This window comes from Anomaloglossus baeobatrachus, chromosome 5 (assembly GCF_048569485.1).
Source record: "Anomaloglossus baeobatrachus isolate aAnoBae1 chromosome 5, aAnoBae1.hap1, whole genome shotgun sequence".
NCBI classification, from domain to species: domain Eukaryota; kingdom Metazoa; phylum Chordata; class Amphibia; order Anura; family Aromobatidae; genus Anomaloglossus; species Anomaloglossus baeobatrachus.
Window position 1 is genome coordinate 401747346 of NC_134357.1, and position 21375 is coordinate 401768720.

Genomic DNA, 21375 nt, shown 5'->3' on the forward strand with positions numbered 1-21375 from the left:
AGGGGAACTAGTAGAATTAAAAAAAAAAAAAGTTGATACAATTGGTATTGACGCGTTCAGAAATGCCCGAACTATCAAAATAAACTTCTGATTTGTTGTTAACCCCTTAGATAAAAGTAAACCTATTCATGTTTGGTGTCTACGAACTTGCACCGACCTGAGGCATCACACCCACACATCAGTTTTACCATATAGTGAACACAGTGAATAAAATATCTCAGAAACCATAGTGCGATCGCACTTTTTTTTGCAATTTTTCTGGATTTGGATTTTTTGGTACACTATATGGTGAAACTCATGATTTCATTTAAAAGTACAGCTTGTTCTGCAAAAAACGAGCCCTCACATAACCAAATTGACTGAAAAATAAAAAAAAGTTACATCTCTCGGAAGAAGAAGAATGGCGAAAAAAAAACCCCAGAAAGCGCAAACTCGGCCGGTCGTGAAGGGGTTAAAATAAGCTCTGGAGGCAGATTCTTTGGGAGATCTATGTCCGGCCCATAGACCTTAACAGCTCATGTACAGAAAAGAAAAAAAAAAGTGCGTCTCTCTGGAATAAAACATCAGATCAAAGATGTTATTTTTCTTCAAGTCCTGTAACCTACGTGCCCATACAGACGGGTTAGAAGGGTTAAACCTACTAACAGATTCCCTTTTAACAACAAATCATTGGATTGTCAAAAAAAAAAAAAAGAAAAATATGGTCAAAGACTTGAGTTTTATTAAAACAGATGCATTATGTAAAACAAAAAACTTGGATGTTACAACAGGTATGTTAGGACGCGACTGGATCAACCGCCTAATACTTTACATGGTAATTACTATGCATAGTTGATGGGTGTCAAAATCCAGCCACTTGGTAAAATCAGCCAATGGAAAATAGAAATTGGTCCTATACCTCAATTTATAGAGACTCTTAAGCAGGGCTGTGGAGTCGGTAAGCCAAACCTTCGACTCCGACTCCTCAAATTCTCTTGCACCGACTCCGGCTCCGACTCCGGCTCCGGCTCCTACATATATTGCTTAGTTAGGTGAAAAATTTATTGTAGTACATGAATATGTGTATGTGAACATCAGACATTTAATAATTTTTATGATACGATAATCAAGATATTTGGATAGAACATAAAATATATTTATTGGAATACAACTTTAGAACACAAAAAACTGTAATAAATTGTAAATATGTAATACACTATGTAATATACAGTAGATTACATATATATCTTGTGTGTGTGTATATACACTGTGTATATATATATATATATATATATATATATATATATATATATATATATATATATATATATATATATATATATATTACATATTTACAATTTATTAGTTTTTTGTGTTCTAAAGTTGTATTCCAATAAATATTTTATGTTCTATCCAAATATCTTGATTATTGTATCATAAAAACAATTAAATGTCTGATGTTCACATTGTAGTACAATACATTTTTCACTTAAATATAAGCATTATACTAAATGTTATTATTTAGTAAAATATTCAGCACATTCTGCATTGCACTCCTGTCCCCAATTTATTATATATTTTAGGAGTCGGTGCATTTTATACCGACTCCGACTCCGACTCCACCAAAATGAGCTCCGACTCCGACTCCACGACTCCGACTCCACAGCCCTGCTCTTAAGACTATGGGACCTACAAAAGAAAAAGGTGAAAGTAGGTTCTTGGTATACGGCTAATGTGACACAATGGCTTCTGGTCACACATGAGTGATCATTAAAATGCAAAACAAGAGTCAACTCAATGTTTCTCTATGAGGAAATGTTGGATTGGTTAGTGGTCTCCTCCTCACACCATGGAGAATCTAACTAAAGGCAAGTGTGGGCTTAATGGGTTTGAACCATCTTAAGCATGGAGCTCTACAGTCCCATCAGAAAGAAGCAGGGACTGCATCTGTGAGTCATTGATTTGTTTCAGGACAATGCAAGTGTGAACACCACTCACAGGAAATTTCAGAGCTCCATTCTCAGGATAGGTAGGGCTCCCAGCGGTCAGCAAGATACCACCTAATCAGAGAATGTCTTCTAATAGAACTGCCTCTATTATCAAAAATATGTGCACCAAGAAAACAGACCACAAATACAAAATGCAACCATCTCTCCCAGGGCTGTGGAGTCGGAGTCGGAGTCGTGGAATCGGAGTCGGAGCTCATTTTGGTGGAGTCGGAGTCGGTATAAAATGCACCGACTCCGAAAATATATAATAAATTGGGGACAGGAGTGCAATGCAGAATGTGCTGAATATTTTACTAAATAATAACATTTAGTATAATGCTTATATTTAAGTGAAAAATTTATTGTAGTACAATGTGAACATCAGACATTTAATTGTTTTTATGATACAATAATCAAGATATTTGGATAGAACATAAAATATTTATTGGAATACAACTTTAGAACCCAAAAAACTAATAAATTGTAAATATGTAATTATATATATATATATATATATATATATATATATATATATATATACACACACACACACAGTGTATATATATATATACAGTGTATATACACACACACAAGATATATATGTAATCTACTGTATATTACATAGTGTATTACATATTTACAATTTATTACAGTTTTTTGTGTTCTAAAGTTGTATTCCAATAAATATATTTTATGTTCTATGCAAATATCTTGATTATTGTATCATAAAAATTATTAAATGTCTGATGTTCACATACACATATTCATGTACTACAATAAATTTTTCACCTAACTATAAGCAATATATGTAGGAGTCGGAGTCGGAGCCGGAGTCGGAGCCGGTGCAAGAGAATTTGAGGAGTCGGAGTCGAAGGTTTGGCTTACCGACTCCACAGCCCTGATCTCTCCAGATTCTTACTGTAAAAAAACTTAAAGAATTAAAGGGATTTCAGGGGAAATTAGGCTTTATTTCGTGCCCACTAAAACCTAAGTGATCCCGAGTGTTGAACCACCTATTGCTTTATAGATCTATTTTGGTTGACCAGCAGTTTTATATTTTTTTTTTCCTGAAATCTTTGGTGGGTAATGGGTTGCCAAAATAGAGGAAAGAACCACCTAAGAGATTCCAAGTTAATTTACATACAGATGAGGCAAGGCTGTCTGTAGTATTAGCGCTAAATAGTTGGGTAAAAGAGAAATCTGAAGGAACACTCCAACCATAAAGGAACACTGGAGCAGTCCCTACTGTACCTTAACTTCTCTCTTTTAGAACGGTCACATCTCGTTATATTTTGGGGTAGATTTACAAACCAAAATTCTCCTAAACTCTGTTTCAAGCTAGCACTCTCACTATAAGCTAGTGGTATGTGTTCTACGTAAACAAGCTGAGGAACCACAAGGGGGCGTAATGATGCAGGCTCAGAGAACAGGAGTGTATATATAAATGGCTGACGAAGACATTCCCTGGATAGGGCATATTTCAGAGAACGGTGGGAATATGACAATGAAACAATAAGATTCTTGGGTTGAGTTGGAAGGAATCCATACCAGCCTGAATATTAATAGGTGTCAGCGGAGCTAATCAGTTCTTGGCAGTTACAAAGTTGAGGATCCCGTTCACCACATCCAGGGTCTCATCTGTGATCAGAACGATGTCGTAGGACTGTAAAAACTGATCTGTCAGCTCCTCAACCTATAATGAATAGAAGGAGACAAGGTCATGCTTTGCTCTTGGGGGTATGTGCACACGGTGTCATTTAGATGCAGAGTTTTCCCCAGACTAAATTGCTTAAGGAAAATGCTGGCGGTCATTTAGCTGAGGTGGCTTTACCGGCAGCTTTACGGCTTTCTCTCTATGCAGTTAAAGGGTATATATCGAGGACTATATAAAAAAAAATAAAAATGTCCCCATGCACTCACAAGCAGATAGTTGCTACCTATCTGCCTGTTGTGCCAGGCACCATTCTTCACCAGCACACAAAGTGGTCACAGACCTCTCCTGCTGGTGATACAATGGCTTTGTCAACAAATTGGTGGCTTCTTTTCCGCTCTGCTCGGTAGACTGGGCGGGATAGCCGTCATGCTGATTGAGAGCGGGTTCTCAGCTGACTAACTGGAGGAGCCGGCTGTCAATAAGCATGATGTCTGTTGTCCCACCCAGTCTACAGAGCAGAGCGGATGAGAAGCCGCCACTCTGTTGACACAATGTCAGTGTAAACAGCTGAATCAAAGGCTGGAGAGGTCTGTGAACATTCTGTACACGGAAGAACGAGTTCCGGGTACAACAGGCAAGTAGGAAGCAACTACCTATCTGTTAGTGCTTAGAGAGAAGATGGAAGTCGCCCGGAGGTTGAACATGTCATCTCCTTTAACCACTTTGAGGATTCCAAATGCTAAGGCGGTTAAAAGACATAAGATAGAACATGTGGAAAGCAATATCCTTTTGACATTGCTGTGCACTATGCTCATCTTCAGGTGAAATCCACTTGAAAAAGAAGCTATGTGCACATAGCTTTATCTTTAGATGCATCCCACTATTAGATCTGACTGAGCAGCAGCCGCCTGGCATGGATTACCAAAGTGAATTTTATCATTTGTTACTACAACCCAAATATGATGGGCTTTCCCATAAATGTACTGGTACGGTGCCCATCAAAATGTTATTTACCTGGGGAGGGGGGCTCACTCCTGTTCTCACCTTGTCATTGAGGAAGCCGATGGTAAGAATGTTCTCCACCGTGGTGACTCCTTCAGACATTGTGAGGTCGCCTAAAGTATCTCCGAGGAGCAGGATGTTACTGCGGTGGCTGATCTGCTGGAAATACTCAGTGTCTTTCAAGACAGAGTTATTCTTGTTATACGTGTGAATCAAGTCACCCTTAAATCCAGTCAGGATGCCCTAGAAGAAAAAGATTGAATGGACAGAATTATACACCGCATATCCAACGGTCACCTGTTCTCATGGTCAGTCCTTTTTACATGGATTTTGGAGCAGTTTCTGAAACAAAATCCAGGCGAACAAAAAAAATGCTTCACATACTGTACGCTTTAAGCATACCAGGGCTGTGGAGTCGGTAAGCCAAACCTTCGACTCCGACTCCTCAAATTCTCTTGCACCGGCTCCGGCTCCGGCTCCGACTCCTACATATATTGCTTATAGTTAGGTGAAAAATTTATTGTAGTACATGAATATGTGTATGTGAACATCAGACATTTAATAATTTTTATGATACAATAATCAAGATATTTGGATAGAACATAAAATATATTTATTGGAATACAACTTTAGAACACAAAAAACTGTAATAAATTGTAAATATGTAATACACTATGTAATATACAGTAGATTACATATATATCTTGTGTGTGTATATACACTGTATATATATATTTTACATATTTACAATTTATTAGTTTTGTGTTCTAAAGTTGTATTCCAATAAATATTTTATGTTCTATCCAAATATCTTGATTATTGTATCATAAAAACAATTAAATGTCTGATGTTCACATTGTACTACAATAAATTTTTCACTTAAATATAAGCATTATACTAAATGTTATTATTTAGTAAAATATTCAGCACATTCTGCATTGCACTCCTGTCCCCAATTTATTATATATTTTAGGAGTCGGTGCATTTTATACCGACTCCGACTCCACCAAAATGAGCTCCGACTCCGACTCCACGACTCCGACTCCACAGCCCTGAAGCATACTATTGATTTCAATGATAAAACACTCCGTGCCCATGATGCTGTTTTTATCGGACATATAAGTAATTAACAAAAAGCGAGTGACCAACTGCAGGTCTCACTTCCTGCTGATTACTTTTGTCTGAAGGCAGGGAGAGAGAAGCTGGCGGTGATTGGGCAGTGGGCTTGCGTGATTTTAGAACCTCACAGGAACCCGGAAACGGGAGTACCGAAACCACTGGAACATGAGGCGCGTAAGGTTTTGTTTTTTTTATTTTAATGGCGCCAAACATTTGGAATGAGAAGGGGTTGTCTAAGTAGCGAACAAGCCCTTTAAGGCCTATTGAAGTGTCCGCATAGAGGCACAACTAATTGATAAACACCCAGGTATCAAGGTAGCTATACATTTTCAGGAGTCACAATAGAGTATCAGCACAATACAAAGTTTTGGAAAAGAAGGTCTAGAGCAACAAGATTTTACCAAAATACACATAACATGTCCTATGTGCTGACCGTTCCTCTAAAAAAAATGCGTCTTACTTACACGATCATCAAAATCCATGTAGTTGGAGACCACTTTGATATTGGAGTGATACACCCCAGCCTGACGAATAATCTCCTCTAGAACATCCCCAATGCCAGCAGAGAAGATAAAAAGTGGAATCTCACTGTGGTATAAGCTGTTGAAAAACGTCTCATACCCCTCCCTGGAAAAACACAAGAACAAAACACGAAAAACAATGACACTTGTGCTAGAGATATACAATGAAAGTAAGTGGAACAGGACGTCGTCTATATAGCGGAACTAGTATCATCACTTCACCTTAGTCTAGCCTCGGACTCCTTCACTACTTGTGACAGCTTCTGCTTCTCAATCCTCTGTTCACAGAGCAGGGTGTGCGCTTTACTCCACCTGGAAGACGAACAGATCAAGATGCAAAACTTCACACAAACTCCATTCACTGTACCCCTGAGCAGAGAGGGTGCATGCGTGTCTTTTCTTGTTTAAATCTATGTAATGGTAGTGGGTTAAATGTCTCCTGAAACATAAACGAGATTGGATTTGAATTCTTGGGCCATAGGTCGGCTTACTGATGCTCTTCCTCTGCCGTGAACTATACACAGGAAAGACAACAATGCAATAAAACCTTGGATGGTCCCCATCTGATTTTTTTGAAGTTGTGGTTATTCTTTAGAACTACTCTATTAAAGGGAATTTGTCAGCAGGTTTTTGCTTTGTAATCTGAAGACAGCAGGAAATAGGCACAGAAGCACAGACTTCAGCAATGTGACATTTAATATGCTGTGTGCGGTTTACTTACAACGAAGGTTTTATCACTGAGTGATTACCACTGCCAAGACTACAGGGCTTGTGAGTAGCTGTCCTACCACACCACCTTCTGTGATAAGCAGCTTACTGTCCATATACAATGTAAACAGTGAGCTTTGGTGTGGACAAGGTTAGCTTTCTGAGCTCGGCAACATCTAAGAACTCTGCACCTAGTAAATTACGTAATATCAGGGTCTCTTTTGCTACATTATGCCACTCTTGTGTGCTAGATTCCCTGTGATACAAAGCTCAGTAGTATCATGACTTAGTCAGACATAGGTTTAGGTAGTCACACTGTCCCTCCCCCATAAATTGCAACATTCATTTTGGTTAAATTGGCTGCTGTAGGTTACATTCAAAGTCAGCCATTTAGCATTGAATAGAATTTAATCTACTGTCTCTCCTACCATTCCACCATAAGCGGGAACTTTTCTTCAGTGGTCCGATCTGGGTCAATTTCAAGAGGGTAGTAGATGTTAAAAAGATCTTTCAACTACAGAAAGAACAAAACATAAATATAAAACTGTGAATCTAAACAACATGGATGACGATTACAGCATCCCCCTACTGTACAAGGATGCCAGAGGAGAGAACCACAGTCAGGACATGACGCTAGAGGCATCTCTGAGGATATATAGGTCTCCTTGAATATTACATTGCTGTGGTTTGGCCCAATTTAACCTTCGGGGCCACAATGTTGCAAATATGGTGGTAACTCTCAACTACCAACCATAGCTGTCACTAGTTCAGATTAGGAGTGGCAGCCATGACTGTTCAATCTCATTAAATCACCTGAGCCGCTACTAACTGCAGAAATGGAGAACCTTGGCCTAAACTTCCATGGGAGCCATGACCTACCTTCTTCCTGCAGTCCTCACTAATGATCTTGCTGTTGTCAATAATATCTGTGTAGGAGAGACGGTATGAAATGTGCAGCAGGTTTATTAACCATAGATGGCCTGTAGGGGACGACAGGCGTATACTCACTATAGCACGTAGGACTCCTCTCTCCGTTATATTTGAACCTGCTCAATGTCATGTCAAAATCAGAGATCACCTGCAAAATGAAGACAAAGGGACACACAGTAAATGAGTGTATAGAATAGTCAGGATCGTCACCTTGTTTATGAAAACAGAAGAAATTAACAAATAAGTGGTGCAAATATAATATATAGAAGACACAGAAAATAAAATGTCCCGTGAAAACCCATTGTAAAGATTGCATATACATATCTAGGATCAGACACGGGTTAGTAGTAAAGGATACGAGAAGTCTTCGGATCTGTGCACACATTGAGGTTTTGACACTTTTTTTTATTCAGTGCAGATTTGTCACAAAATCTGAAGGATTTCCTAAACCCAGCAAAGTGAATGACTTTCCTGAAGTCTCATGCACACATTGCTTTTTTTCCTTGCAGATTTAAGTCTGCAGCATGTCACTTCTTTCAGCATATTGCTGCAGACGTCATCCATACTAATGAGTGGGAAAACAGGACAAAAACAATTATTTTCTGTAGCGTTTTCCTGCCAAGAGATGCGAAAATTTGTGCCGCAAATATTTAAGGTGTGAACGTGTAAAGGAGTTGTCCGGTTCGTACGTCAGTGTTATTTATTTTACTGTACGATATATACCCACTGGCGTCTGTGATTGGAAGCCTCAGACACGCTGTCACTCAGCGTGGGGGCTCATCTGACTGCAACCAATCACAGATGCTGGTGGGTGGGGAAAACAGTGAATATGCATGAGCCTAATAAGTGGCCCGGGAAGCAAGGCCGCTGAAGTCACGGTAACTCTGAAAGTATGAGTCGCATGTTCCTACCCCTTTGCGTCGGATTCTCGTCCACAGACTTTATATGGGGACCGGCATCTGGCCAGATACAAGAGGTCAATCCCCTGCCGACCCGAAGTCAGCAGGAGATTGATCTGCCAGTCCTCTGAAATGCAGAAACAAAACGCAAAGAGAACTGACATGCTGCATCTTTGTGAGTCAAATGTTTTATTGATTTTGCAAGTTAAAATGGGGAGGCATGAGTTGGGATAGCATGGGGTAACAGTAGGAAAAAAAAAAAAAAAAAGGGTCATGGTTGTATAGGATTAACTGGGGGGGGGGGGTAACAAAGCAATTTATACACAGAGATCAGAGTTCTTTTTACACTTGGTTAACAGTTCTGACAATCTGGAGAGTTTTTTGCAGTTACAATGCATACATTAAGTGAGTTCGGATATAACGGCATACGATAAGTTTTTAGTCCTAGTTAATGGTTTAACAAAAATGCAGCCAAAAACGTCAACGTGCGCACAGCAAAAATGAAATCTCAGACTTTGCTGGGGAAGGAAATGCATGCAGTTTTGGGACCAAAACTGCACCCAAAAAATGCAGGAAAAAAATGCAGCGTGGGCACAAGGCCTTAGTCATCACAAACTGCATGCTTTTCCTTCTCCAGCAAAGTCTAGGAGATTTCAGATTTGCTGTGTGCACGTTTTTTTGGGCTGCATTTTTGTGGTGACCACAAAAATGCAACATGTCAATTCTTTTTCACAAATTGGTGATAAAAATGCACCAAAAATACATGGTAAAAAAAAGACGCATCAAAGACACATGGTTAAATAAACTGCATCAATCTATTTACCTTTACTTATAATTTTACAGCAGACCTGACTGTCAGTAAGTCACCCGTATCACACCCGTGTGCCGACTGCTATGTATTACCTTACCCTACAGCACTGCCGCATATATACACTGATCACCTAGGACTATAGAAACCAGAGAGACGACGTGAAAAGCTCTAATTAACCTGCAAAGCAACCCCCTACCTACAGGTTAGACCTGTTTCACACATTCGGCATTTCGCCGGATCCGACACACTCCAGTACAGTGTAATACTGTACAATGGCATCGCGGCAACCTGCGGTCACATGCTGTCATGTGACCGAAGCATGTGACCGGAGGTTGCCACGATGCCATTGTACAGTATTACACTGGAATGTGCCAGATCCGACGAAATGCCAAATGTGTGAAACGGGCCTTAATAGTGTTTGAGGACCTGCCAGGTTCCTTTTAAAGTGGATGCACTGGAAGCAGGAAAAAAGGGCAACAGTTAGAATCTAAGCAAAATTCACAAGATGAGTCAGAGCATATCCAAAATCAGTAGGTGTTATGTGGTGCTCATGGATAATGCCCACTAAATATGATCCTAAAAAGGACAATGGGTGAACAGGTAACAGGGTCATAGCACCCAAAGTTTAACCTCGTCACGACACATGACGTTCTGGGTGCATCATGGATTGTGTGAGGATAATCCCCACCGCCTGCTGTCATGTGATGAATCCTGTAGCTATCATGAGTCACTTTCTCTCACTGCCGGCAGAGAGCAGTGTGTGAGCGTAAAGCCACTTTTCTCCAGATCTCAGCTGTGTAGCTGTGATCTGGAGAAATGGAAGAGCGATCAGACTGCTGATCATTATAGTTCCCCAAGGAGTTTAGTTAAAAAAAAAAAAAAAAAAGTTTTAAAAAAATAATAAAAAAAAAATTAAAGTTCAAATCACCCCCCATTCGGCCCACTGAAAATTAAAGGGTTAAAAAATAAAATAAAAAATATACACATTTGGTATCACCGCATTCAGGAACGCCCGAGCTATAAAAGAAGGGAATTTTGTTACTTACCGTAAATTCCTTTTCTTCTAGCTCCTATTGGGAGACCCAGACGATTGGGTGTATAGCACTGCCTCCGGAGGCCACACAAAGCAATTACACTAAAAAGTGTAAGGCCCCTCCCCTTCTGGCTATACACCCCCAGTGGGATCACTGGCTCACCAGTTTTAGTGCAAAAGCAAGAAGGAGGAAAGCCAATAACTGGTTTAAACAAATTCACTCCGAAGTAACCTCGGAGAACTGAAAACCGTTCAACATGAACAACATGTGTACCCGAAAAACAACCAAAAATCCCGAAGGACAACAGGGCGGGTGCTGGGTCTCCCAATAGGAGCTAGAAGAAAAGGAATTTACGGTAAGTAACAAAATTCCCTTCTTCTTCGGCGCTCCATTGGGAGACCCAGACGATTGGGACGTCCAAAAGCTGTCCCTGGGTGGGTAAAGAATACCTCATGTTAGAGCTGCAAGACAGCCCTCCCCTATATGGAGGCAACTGCCGCCTGCAGGACTCTTCTACCTAGGCTGGCGTCCGCCGAAGCGTAGGTATGCACCTGATAATGTTTGGTGAAAGTGTGCAGACTCGACCAGGTAGCTGCCTGGCACACCTGTTGAGCCGTAGCCTGGTGTCGCAATGCCCAGGACGCACCCACGGCTCTGGTAGAATGGGCCTTCAGCCCTGATGGAACCGGAAGCCCAGCAGAACGGTAGGCTTCAAGAATTGGTTCTTTGATCCATCGAGCCAGGGTGGCTTTGGAAGCCTGCGACCCTTTGCGCTTACCAGCGACAAGGACAAAGAGTGCATCCGAGCGGCGCAGGGGCGCCGTGCGGGAAATGTAGATTCTGAGTGCTCTCACCAGATCTAACAAATGTAAATCCTTCTCATACCGATGAACTGCATGAGGACAAAACGAAGGCAAAGAGATATCCTGATTAAGATGAAAAGAGGATACCACCTTCGGGAGAAACTCCTGAATGGGTCGCAGCACTACCTTGTCCTGGTGGAAGACCAGGAAGGGAGCCTTGCATGATAGCGCTGCCAGCTCAGACACTCTCCGAAGAGATGTGATCGCTACCAGAAAAACCACTTTCTGTGATAGTCTAGAAAGTGAAACCTCCCTCAGAGGCTCGAAGGGCGGCTTCTGGAGGGCAACTAGTACCCTGTTCAGATCCCATGGATCTAACGGCCGCTTGTACGGGGGTACGATATGGCAAACCCCCTGTAGGAACGTGCGCACCTTAGGAAGGCGTGCCAAACGCCTCTGAAAAAAGACGGATAGCGCCGAGACCTGACCTTTAAGGGAGCCGAGCGACAAACCTTTTTCTAACCCAGATTGCAGGAAAGAAAGAAAGGTAGACAATGCAAATGGCCAGGGAGACACTCCCTGAGCAGAGCACCAGGATAAGAATATCCTCCACGTTCTGTGGTAGATCTTAGCGGACGTGGGCTTCCTAGCCTGTCCATGGTGGCAACGACCCCTTGGGATAATTCTGAAGACGCTAGGATCCAGGACTCAATGGCCACACAGTCAGGTTCAGGGCCGCAGAATTCCGATGGAAAAACGGCCCTTGGGACAGTAAGTCTGGTCGGTCTGGTAGTGCCCACGGTTGGCCGACCGTGAGCTGCCACAGATCCGGATACCACGCCCTCCTCGGCCAGTCTGGAGCGACGAGTATGACGCGGCTGCAATCGGATCTGATCTTGCGTAGCACTCTGGGCAAGAGTGCCAGAGGTGGAAACACATAAGGGAGCCGGAACTGCGACCAATCTTGCACTAGGGCGTCTGCCGCCAGCGCTCTTTGATCGCGAGACCGTGCCATGAAGGTTGGGACCTTGTTGTTGTGCCGGGACGCCATGAGGTAGACGTCCGGCCTTCCCCATCGGCGACAGATTTCCTGAAACGCGTCTGGGTGAAGGGACCATTCCCCTGCGTCCATGCCCTGGCGACTGAGGAAGTCTGCTTCCCAGTTTTCTACGCCGGGGATGTGAACTGCGGATATGGTGGAGGCCGTGGCTTCCACCCACATCAGAATCCGCCGGACTTCCTGGAAGGCTTGCCGACTGCGTGTCCCCCCTTGGTGGTTGATGTATGCCACCGCTGTGGAGTTGTCCGACTGAATTCGGATCTGCCTTCCTTCCAGCCACTGCTGGAAGGCTAGTAGGGCAAGATACACTGCTCTGATTTCCAGAACATTGATCTGAAGGGTGGACTCCTGCTGAGTCCACGTACCCTGAGCCCTGTGGTGGAGAAAAACTGCTCCCCACCCTGACAGACTCGCGTCTGTCGTGACCACCGCCCAAGACGGTGGTAGGAAGGATCTTCCCTGTGATAATGAGGTGGGAAGAAGCCACTGCAGAGAGTCCTTGGCCGTCTGGGAAAGGGAGACTTTCCTGTCCAGGGATTTTGACTTCCCGTCCCATTGGCGGAGAATGTCCAATTGAAGTGGGCGCAGATGAAACTGCGCAAACGGAACCGCCTCCATTGCCGCCACCATCTTCCCGAGGAAGTGCATGAGGCGTCTTAAGGAGTGCGACTGATCTTGAAGGAGAGCCTGCACCCCAGTCTGTAGAGACCGCTGCTTGTCCAGCGGAAGCTTCACTATCGCTGAGAGAGTATGAAACTCCATGCCAAGATACGTTAGTGACTGGGTCGGTGACAGATTTGACTTTGAGAAGTTGATGATCCACCCGAACGTCTGGAGAGTCTCCAGTGCAACAGTCAAGCTGAGTTGGCATGCCTCTTGAGAGGGTGCCTTGACCAGTAGATCGTCCAAGTAAGGGATCACAGAGTGTCCCTGAGAGTGCAAGACTGCTACCACTGCCGCCATGATCTTGGTGAACACCCGTGGGGCTGTCGCGAGACCAAATGGCAGAGCTACGAACTGAAGATGGTCGTCTCCTATCACGAAGCGTAGAAAGCGTTGGTGCTCTGTAGCAATCGGCACGTGGAGATAAGCATCCTTGATGTCTATTGATGCTAGGAAATCTCCTTGAGACATTGAGGCAATGACTGAGCGGAGGGATTCCATCCGGAACCGCCTGGCGTTCACATGCTTGTTGAGCAGTTTTAGGTCCAGAACAGGACGGAATGAGCCGTCCTTTTTTGGCACCACAAAGAGATTGGAGTAAAAACCTTGACCTTGTTCCTGAAGAGGAACAGGGACCACCACTCCATCTGCTCTTAGAGAAGTCACCGCCTGCAGAAGGGCATCTGCTCGGTCGGGATGTGGGGAAGTTCTGAAGAACCGAGGCGGAGGCCGAGAACTGAACTCTATCCTGTACCCGTGAGACAAAATGTCTGTTACCCACCGGTCTTTGACCTGTGGCAGCCAAATGTCGCAAAAGCGGGAGAGCCTGCCACCGACCGAGGATGCGGAGGGAGGCGGCCGAAAGTCATGAGGCAGCCGCCTTGGAAGCGGTACCTCCGGTTGCTTTCTTGGGGCGTGAGTGAGCCCGCCAGGAATCAGAGCTCCTTTGCTCTTTCTGAGTCCCTTTGGACGAGGAGAATTGGGGCTTGCCCGAGCCTCGAAAGGACCGAAACTTTGACTGCCACTTCCTCTGTGGAGGTTTGCTTGATCTGGGCTGGGGTAAGGAGGAGTCCTTACCTTTGGACTGTTTAATGATTTCCGCCAATTGCTCACCAAACAGTCTGTCTCCAGATAATGGCAAGCTGGTTAAACATTTTTTAGAAGCAGAATCTGCTTTCCATTCCTTTAACCACAAGGCCCTGCGCAAAACTACAGAGTTGGCGGATGCCATTGAGGTACGGCTCGTAGAGTCCAGTACCGCATTGATAGCGTAGGTCGCAAACGCAGACATTTGCGTAGTTAGGGACGCCACTTGCGGCACTGCTGGACGTATGAGAGAGTCCACCTGTGCCAGACCAGCTGAAATAGCTTGGAGCGCCCACACGGCCGCGAATGCTGGAGCAAACGACGCGCCGATAGCTTCATAGACAGATTTCAACCAAAGGTCCATCTGTCTGTCATTGGCATCTTTAAGTGAAGCCCCATCCTCCACTGCAACTATTGGATATTGGAGGGTCCACTTTTGGACACTGGGTCCAGCGTTTGACCACGTCAGGGGGAAAAGGATAACGTGTATCCTTAAGGCGTTTAGAAAAACGCTTGTCCGGATAAGTATTGTGTTTCTGGATGGATTCTCTGAAGTCAGAGTGGTCCAGAAAAGTACTCAATTTACGCTTGGGATACAGGAAATGGAATTTCTCCTGCTGTGCAGCTGCCTCCTCTGCAGAAGGGGCTGGGGGAGAAATATCCAACAGCCTATTGATGGCCGCTATAAGGTCATTTACCATGGCGTCACCATCTGGCGTATCCAAATTGAGTGCGGCGTCAGGACAAGACTCCTGATCACCCACCTCTGAACCATCATATAGGGACCCTTCTCGCTGAGACCCTGATCCGCGTGATGACGTGGAGGGTCTCTCCCAGCGAGCTCGCTTAGGCGGACTGGGACTGTCATCGGAGTCAGAGCCCTCAGCCTGTGATGCCTGGGACCCCCTTGAAGTACGGATTAGTTCCAACTGAGGGGGACCGGGGAACATAGACACAGCAGTGTCTATGGTCTGAGCAACTGGCCTGGACTGCAAGGTCTCCAGGATTTTTGACATAGTCACAGACATTTTATCAGCAAAGACTGCAAATTCTGTCCCCGTCACCGGGGCAGGGTTCACAGGCGTCTCTGCCTGGGCTACCATCACCATAGACTCTGGCTGCCGAAGTGCCACTGGGACTGAACATTGCACACAATGAGAGTCGTTGGAGCCTGCTGGTAGATTAGCCCCACATGCTGTACAAGCAGTGTATACAGCCCGTGCCTTGGCACCCTTGCGTTTTGCGGATGACATGCTGTTGTCTCCTCAAAGCAATATAGGGTGTACAGCCAAGAAGCGACCTTACAGTGCAGTATATAAATATATCTGGTACAGCGAAAAATATAACACTGTGGCACTAGTGGGGCCGCACGTATGTGCTGCTTACCGCCCGCTTAGCGCGGGTGTGTGGTCGCCAGAAACCCCTAGCCTGGGTCCCCCAGAAACAACAATCAGGTCCACACAGCAAATATACGTGTGATCATACTCAATTTATTAAATGTTACAAAAACATACATATAAAATTGTGACAATACAAATTCATAGATAGAAGCTACACAGATATGGAATAGGGAAAGAGTCGCACTACTCAGGGTGACCACACGGGACTAGTGCACTCCGTAGACACAAATGTATAATGGCAGATTATCTATGGGCTCTGATTAACATTGAGGGTACTGGTGGTATCAATACACACATAGTTAATTAAGGTTCATCATCCCTTGTTAAACCGAGATCCTCAGAATTGCGCTATCACTGAGCCGTCTCTATTAATCATCTATTGTGCCCCTACACTGATACAGGACTATAGTAATAAGTTACCTGCAGCCATGTGTCTATTCGGTATGCACCTGCCCGTGTAGCCACTCCCACCTCGACGCGCGTTTCACCGCTTCCGGTTTCGTCAGGAGGCACTAGTGGGGCCGCACGTATGTGCTGCTTACCGCCCGCTTAGCGCGGGTGTGTGGTCGCCAGAAACCCCTAGCCTGGGTCCCCCAGAGCCTGCGTCCGTTCTCCAGCCAGACTGCATGTGTATAATGGCTGCCGGCGTCCTGGGGAGCTGCAAGCCTGGGGGCGGGCCTAGGGCGTGCACAGAGAAAAAGCGCGAAGCCTGTGTCCTACTGTGCTCAGTGAGAGGGCTGGAGCATGTAAATCGTGCTCCAGCCCTCGGCGCTGCCGATTGAACAACGTCTCTCCCCTACCCTGATTGACAGGGTGGGGGGCGTTAACGAAGCGGAGCTAGGCCGCAGAAAACCGGGGACTAAAGTTAGAAGCGCCGCCGCCGTAAAAGCGCGGTCGGCGCGTCCCCGGCGCACTACAAGTCGCAGCTGCGCCGCCGCTCCAGGGGCGGTCGGCGCGGCGATCCACACACATAAAGTCCCCCAGTAATCTGCGGGGACTATAAGCCCAGCGCACAGCGCTACCGTCCCCGGCGCACTAGCACACCCAGCAAGCCTGGGGTGTGCGTGGCCTGCCATACGGGGACACAGAGTACCTGAAAGTTGCAGGGCCTTGTCCCTGAACGGCACTCCCGCTCCACATCCAGCAGGTTCTATGGGTCTGTGGATGGAGCCCGGCCTCAGGGCTTGGTGGCCGGTAAGATCCCACTTCCTCAGAGCCCCTCAGGGGGATGGGGAAGGAAAACAGCATGTGGGCTCCAGCCTCCGTACCCGCAATGGGTACCTCAACCTTACAAACCACAAGTGGGGTAAGAAGGGAGCATGCTGGGGGCCCTAGTATGGGCCCTCTTTTCTTCCATCCGATATAGTCAGCAGCTACTGCTGACTAAACAGTGGAGCTATGCGTGGATGTCTGACCTCCTTCGCACAAAGCAGAAAACTGGTGAGCCAGTGATCCCACTGGGGGTGTATAGCCAGAAGGGGAGGGGCCTTACACTTTTTAGTGTAATTGCTTTGTGTGGCCTCCGGAGGCAGTGCTATACACCCAATCGTCTGGGTCTCCCAATGGAGCGCCGAAGAAATATAAAATCAATTAATCTGATTGGTAGACTGTGTAGAGGCAAAAAAAATTCCAAATGCTAAAATTATGTTGCCGCAAATTTTTTTGCGGAAAATACAATAACAGACCACATTGTAGTATCTGCGCAAAAATGGTACCATTAAAAACGTCAGCTCAAGACGCAAAAATTAAGCTGTCGCTTAGCCATAGATCCTGAAAAATAAAAATGCTACAAGTGTCGGAAAATGGTGCAAAAAGTGCGATACTTTTTTTTGGAAAAACTTGTGAATTTTTTTTTAACCCCTTAGATAAAAGTAAACCTATACTTGTTTGGTGTTTACAAACTTGCACCAACCTGAGACATCACACCGGCTCATCAGTTTTACCATATAGTGAACATGGTGAATAAAATATCCCAAAACCTGTTGAGATCACACTTTTTTTGCAGTTTTTCCACACTTGGAATTTTATTTCCTGTTTTCCAGTACACTATATGGTAAAACTTATGGTTTCATTTAAAAGTACAGCTCGTCCCGCAAAAACAAGCCCTTATATGGCAAGATTGACGGAGAAATAAAAAGATTACAGCTTTCGGAAGAAGGAGAGGAAAAAAATACAAACAGAAAAATGCCGGGGGTGAAGGGGTTAATGATACACAAAGATGTGCCCAATCTCGCAGAAAAGGCGCTGGAACCTAAATTGGTGGTAAGAGTGAAAGGTGAGAATACACGTCCAGGGCAGCTCTATGTGTACAGGTTGCATAGTTGCAGGCCAGTCATGATGCCCGTGCTGACCCCTGTCCACCTCCGAAAGCCTTGACAATGGGCATAGGACCATCAGAACTGAACCAAGGATCAGTGGAAGAAGACGACGTGCTCCGAACACTCACATTTTCTTTTCCATTTCACTTTTATGGGTATGTGTGATTCAGTTATCTGGGGGAAGAGGGGCAGGACCATGGCGCTATGGGCAGAAGCTAGCGAGGTAGGTGATGGTGGGTAATTCTGCTGGGGATCCTTGTGTGACCAGTGTATGTGGATTTTACCATCGGTGCGACTGACCTGTAATTTCTTATCTCCTCCATTTTGCAGGGCCAGGATCGCCTTGTGGACCTTTTCTGGATTTTTCATGCGGACTGTGTCTTTATTTAGCTCTGGGATCTGAGGATGTAATTAGGACAATAGTTAAAGAAGTTTTGTGGAAAAAAACATTTTGGGATAAGCCTCTGCTCACTGTGCCGAGCTACGCACAGGCCTCTATACAGCCCCTGCCTCGTCCCTCCGATCACACAAGGACGGGGGTCTCAGTGGTCCAATCGCACATCAATGTCACATGAAAACTTGACTTCTGAACCTGTCCAATATACTTGTGCCCCGCGTTCCACCGCTGGTAGTTGTGTTTCCAAGAGATAGATGATCTTGCTGATCGGTGGGCGTCTGACCACTGGTACTTTCACTAATCCCAAGAACTCTGCATGGCCCCGTCTGAATGAGGCGGGGGCCAAACATCCACACCAGCACTGCAATCACTCTATAGGACTGCCGGGGAGAGTAGTGGGCTCAGCTTTTTCCGGCAGTTCCATAATGAAGGGAGTGATGGTGCACATGTCCGGCCATGACTCTATTCAGATGAGGCTCTGCAGAGCTCCACTCCATTGGTAGGACTTCAATCCATCAACACGTTATCACCTATGGATAGCTAACATCTAAAGATGGGAAAAACCTATTAATGAACCTTACAAAGGTGCAAGAACCTCACCGAAACTTGGCAGCGCCCAGTCCATAGAGAGCAACCAACACTATCTGTACAAGCAGCGAGCGTGAAAATGGTGGAACTGAGACTCAACGCAGATCTGTAACCTATAACCCTCCAGAGGAAAGTGAGCCAAGACTCTTTATACATACAGGCACGTACGTCTGATGGAGAGTTAGAGCAGTCTGTGCGCCAGAATAAGAGATCTACGCGGCCATGGTGCAGATTTCAGCCGCCCATTATAGTAGATATATTGTGCTGTGGTTGGTCACGAGCAGCGGTGCAAGTCACCTCTAATTAAAAATCCTGATTCTTTACTGGTCGTTGCCTAGGTTACCAGCCACCTATGCAGTCTATCAGTGGTGGTCAGTCTCTTAGGTAAGGAGTACAGTGCTGACAAGCTCTATTCTATGGCGCTTGTAAGCCCTGCCCTGAAGGTAGTGATGGCCCAATCCAGCGCATGGCTCGGGCAGGTGAGGCAACCAAGCTCCTGGTCAAAGCTGACAAACCAGCAGAAGAAACCCATGGATTTCTATACTACTACACTGCAGATTATTTGTCTCTGGAGCGTAGCCGTTTTGTGTGAACATAACGGAAGGAATTCTTCTAACGGTCGCGCTGCAGTGCATTGTCCGGTGCTGCCTCTTTCGGCCATCTTTGTCCTCCTTCTTCTGTAGCCGGGGCGCATGACTTCCTACGTTATGCACATGCGCCGGCATTGAGGTCCTGCGCAGGCGCACTACAATCCTTTGATCTGCCCTGCTCAAGACCTCAATGCCGGCCAGTGTGCATGATGTAGGACGCGTCATGCACCCCGGCTACAGAAGGAGGACGGAGATGGCCAAAAGAGGACGCGCCGGAGACGCCCATCTAACTCAAATCCACTGCAGCGCGACCGTTGAGTATTATAAAGTGATTTGTACGTTCTACACAGCGGCCTGGGCTCTTATATACAGCATGTTAGAACGCTGTATATAAGAGCCCGGTGGTGGTGGCCGCAGCTTATAGGCCCCAAATCTGGTGACTGGTTCCCTTTAAAGAAAAACTAGTTTTTTTGAAAAGATGGATCACGGTATAGTCCTAGGGCAGCCCTCGTTATAGTCTACAGTATCAGAGAAATCAGTGACTGCAGAACCTCACAGGATGGCTTTCCCTGCCGTATTGACAGCCCAAGATGTGACAGGTCAATTCTTATACTCTTTCAAATAAAAAACAAACGCCATAAATCCCATGAGTCTGTGCCTTTTATACACAAGTGGTTTTCCTGACAACACTCTGCTTATTGAAGCAGAGAAAAAAAACCGCAGCAAAGCTGTATTGTGTGAACATGCACCAGGTCTCGCAGGAACCTATGCTGCAGAGATTGGAGCGCACGCGCAGACCTCCGCCTCGGATCTGCAGGATGTTCCCGAGCATTGGCGGACTGCAAAAAGCAATAAGAACCCTGGAGATTATTTCCACGGACGGCGAGAAACAGGTAGATGACAATACACAGGTGGATAAGGCAGCCCCTCCCCACACACTGCGGCTCCGTACTCACCAGCATGACTGCACCGGAGAGCACCGGCCGCTGTGAGCAGGAGCGGACTCTGGGGCTGATAGCGCATCCAGCCCTGGATTACTCCGCACAGCGCCCCCTGGTGGCGGGACACATCACTACCGCTGAACTCTGCCGCCAGACAACATGCACACGTGCCGCATACGTATCCAACCCACAGAGCACAGCGCAGACTGTGACTTCCGGGTCACAGCAACACTTCCGGGTGACGCGGATCTATGGTCGCTGGATAGCGCCGTCAGCCATTTTGTTGGTTGGGGAATTGTTTAGGAAATACAGTAAATGTTCCCTTGCAAAGAGGCATAAGTGCTGATTTGGACCAGTGAAAGCAAGTGTTACTGTTGTCTATAGCAACCACGAGGATCACTTATAATAAAATGAAAGCTGAATTTGGTTGCTATGGGCAACTGATTTTATTAACTTTTTTCCACATTGGGACAAGCATAAGTGTTTGTGTCCATAAATTTAGTGACAATGTGAAATATCGTGGCACTTCTGGCATAGATCGGGGTACACCGGAGGGTCCAAGTCCATAAGATAAGAAATAAAGCCGGGCACTCCCAAATAGATGCAAATGAGGAGAATTTATTTGTGTGGCAAATTCAGGGAAAAATAAAGAGGTTTGGGTCCAGTATAGGCCGTCATCAGTGTCAGTGCTGCCTTGAGAGGAACTGTCTGCATTGGTGGTGTCGCGCCCCAGGGCAGCCGAGCTGCTCGGACCCGGACGGTCCGTGGCTCGAGGGGTTCCGGTTCCAGGGGCACCGTCGATCAGTTTTAAATGAAAAGAAAAATAAAATAAAAAGTCTGACTACGCCACTCGCGATTTGCGTCAGGGATAGTAGGGCCACCGC

The 21375-nt window shown here is 45.5% G+C and overlaps 1 protein-coding gene across 2 annotated transcripts; it reads right to left on the minus strand.

Annotated features, from left to right (window-relative positions):
- Positions 1 to 699: 699 nt before the first annotated feature.
- On the minus strand, positions 700 to 20688 carry NT5C3B (5'-nucleotidase, cytosolic IIIB). Of its 2 annotated transcripts, XR_012754286.1 has the most exons (11): positions 20507 to 20688; positions 18276 to 18374; positions 7980 to 8049; positions 7851 to 7897; positions 7400 to 7485; positions 6486 to 6575; positions 6207 to 6369; positions 4666 to 4866; positions 3516 to 3660; positions 1651 to 1668; positions 700 to 913 (listed from the first exon to the last, which is right to left on the minus strand). XR_012754286.1 is itself a non-coding variant. In XM_075350199.1 (9 exons), the coding sequence occupies exons 1-9, from the start codon at positions 20510 to 20512 to the stop codon at positions 3550 to 3552; spliced, it is 873 nt and encodes a 290-aa protein (XP_075206314.1). In that variant the 5' UTR covers positions 20513 to 20688; the 3' UTR covers positions 2690 to 3549. The 2 variants fall into 2 exon arrangements, 1 of the variants encoding a protein (XP_075206314.1); XM_075350199.1 differs by lacking the exons at positions 700 to 913; positions 1651 to 1668 and having other exon boundaries at positions 2690 to 3660.
- Positions 20689 to 21375: the final 687 nt, after the last annotated feature.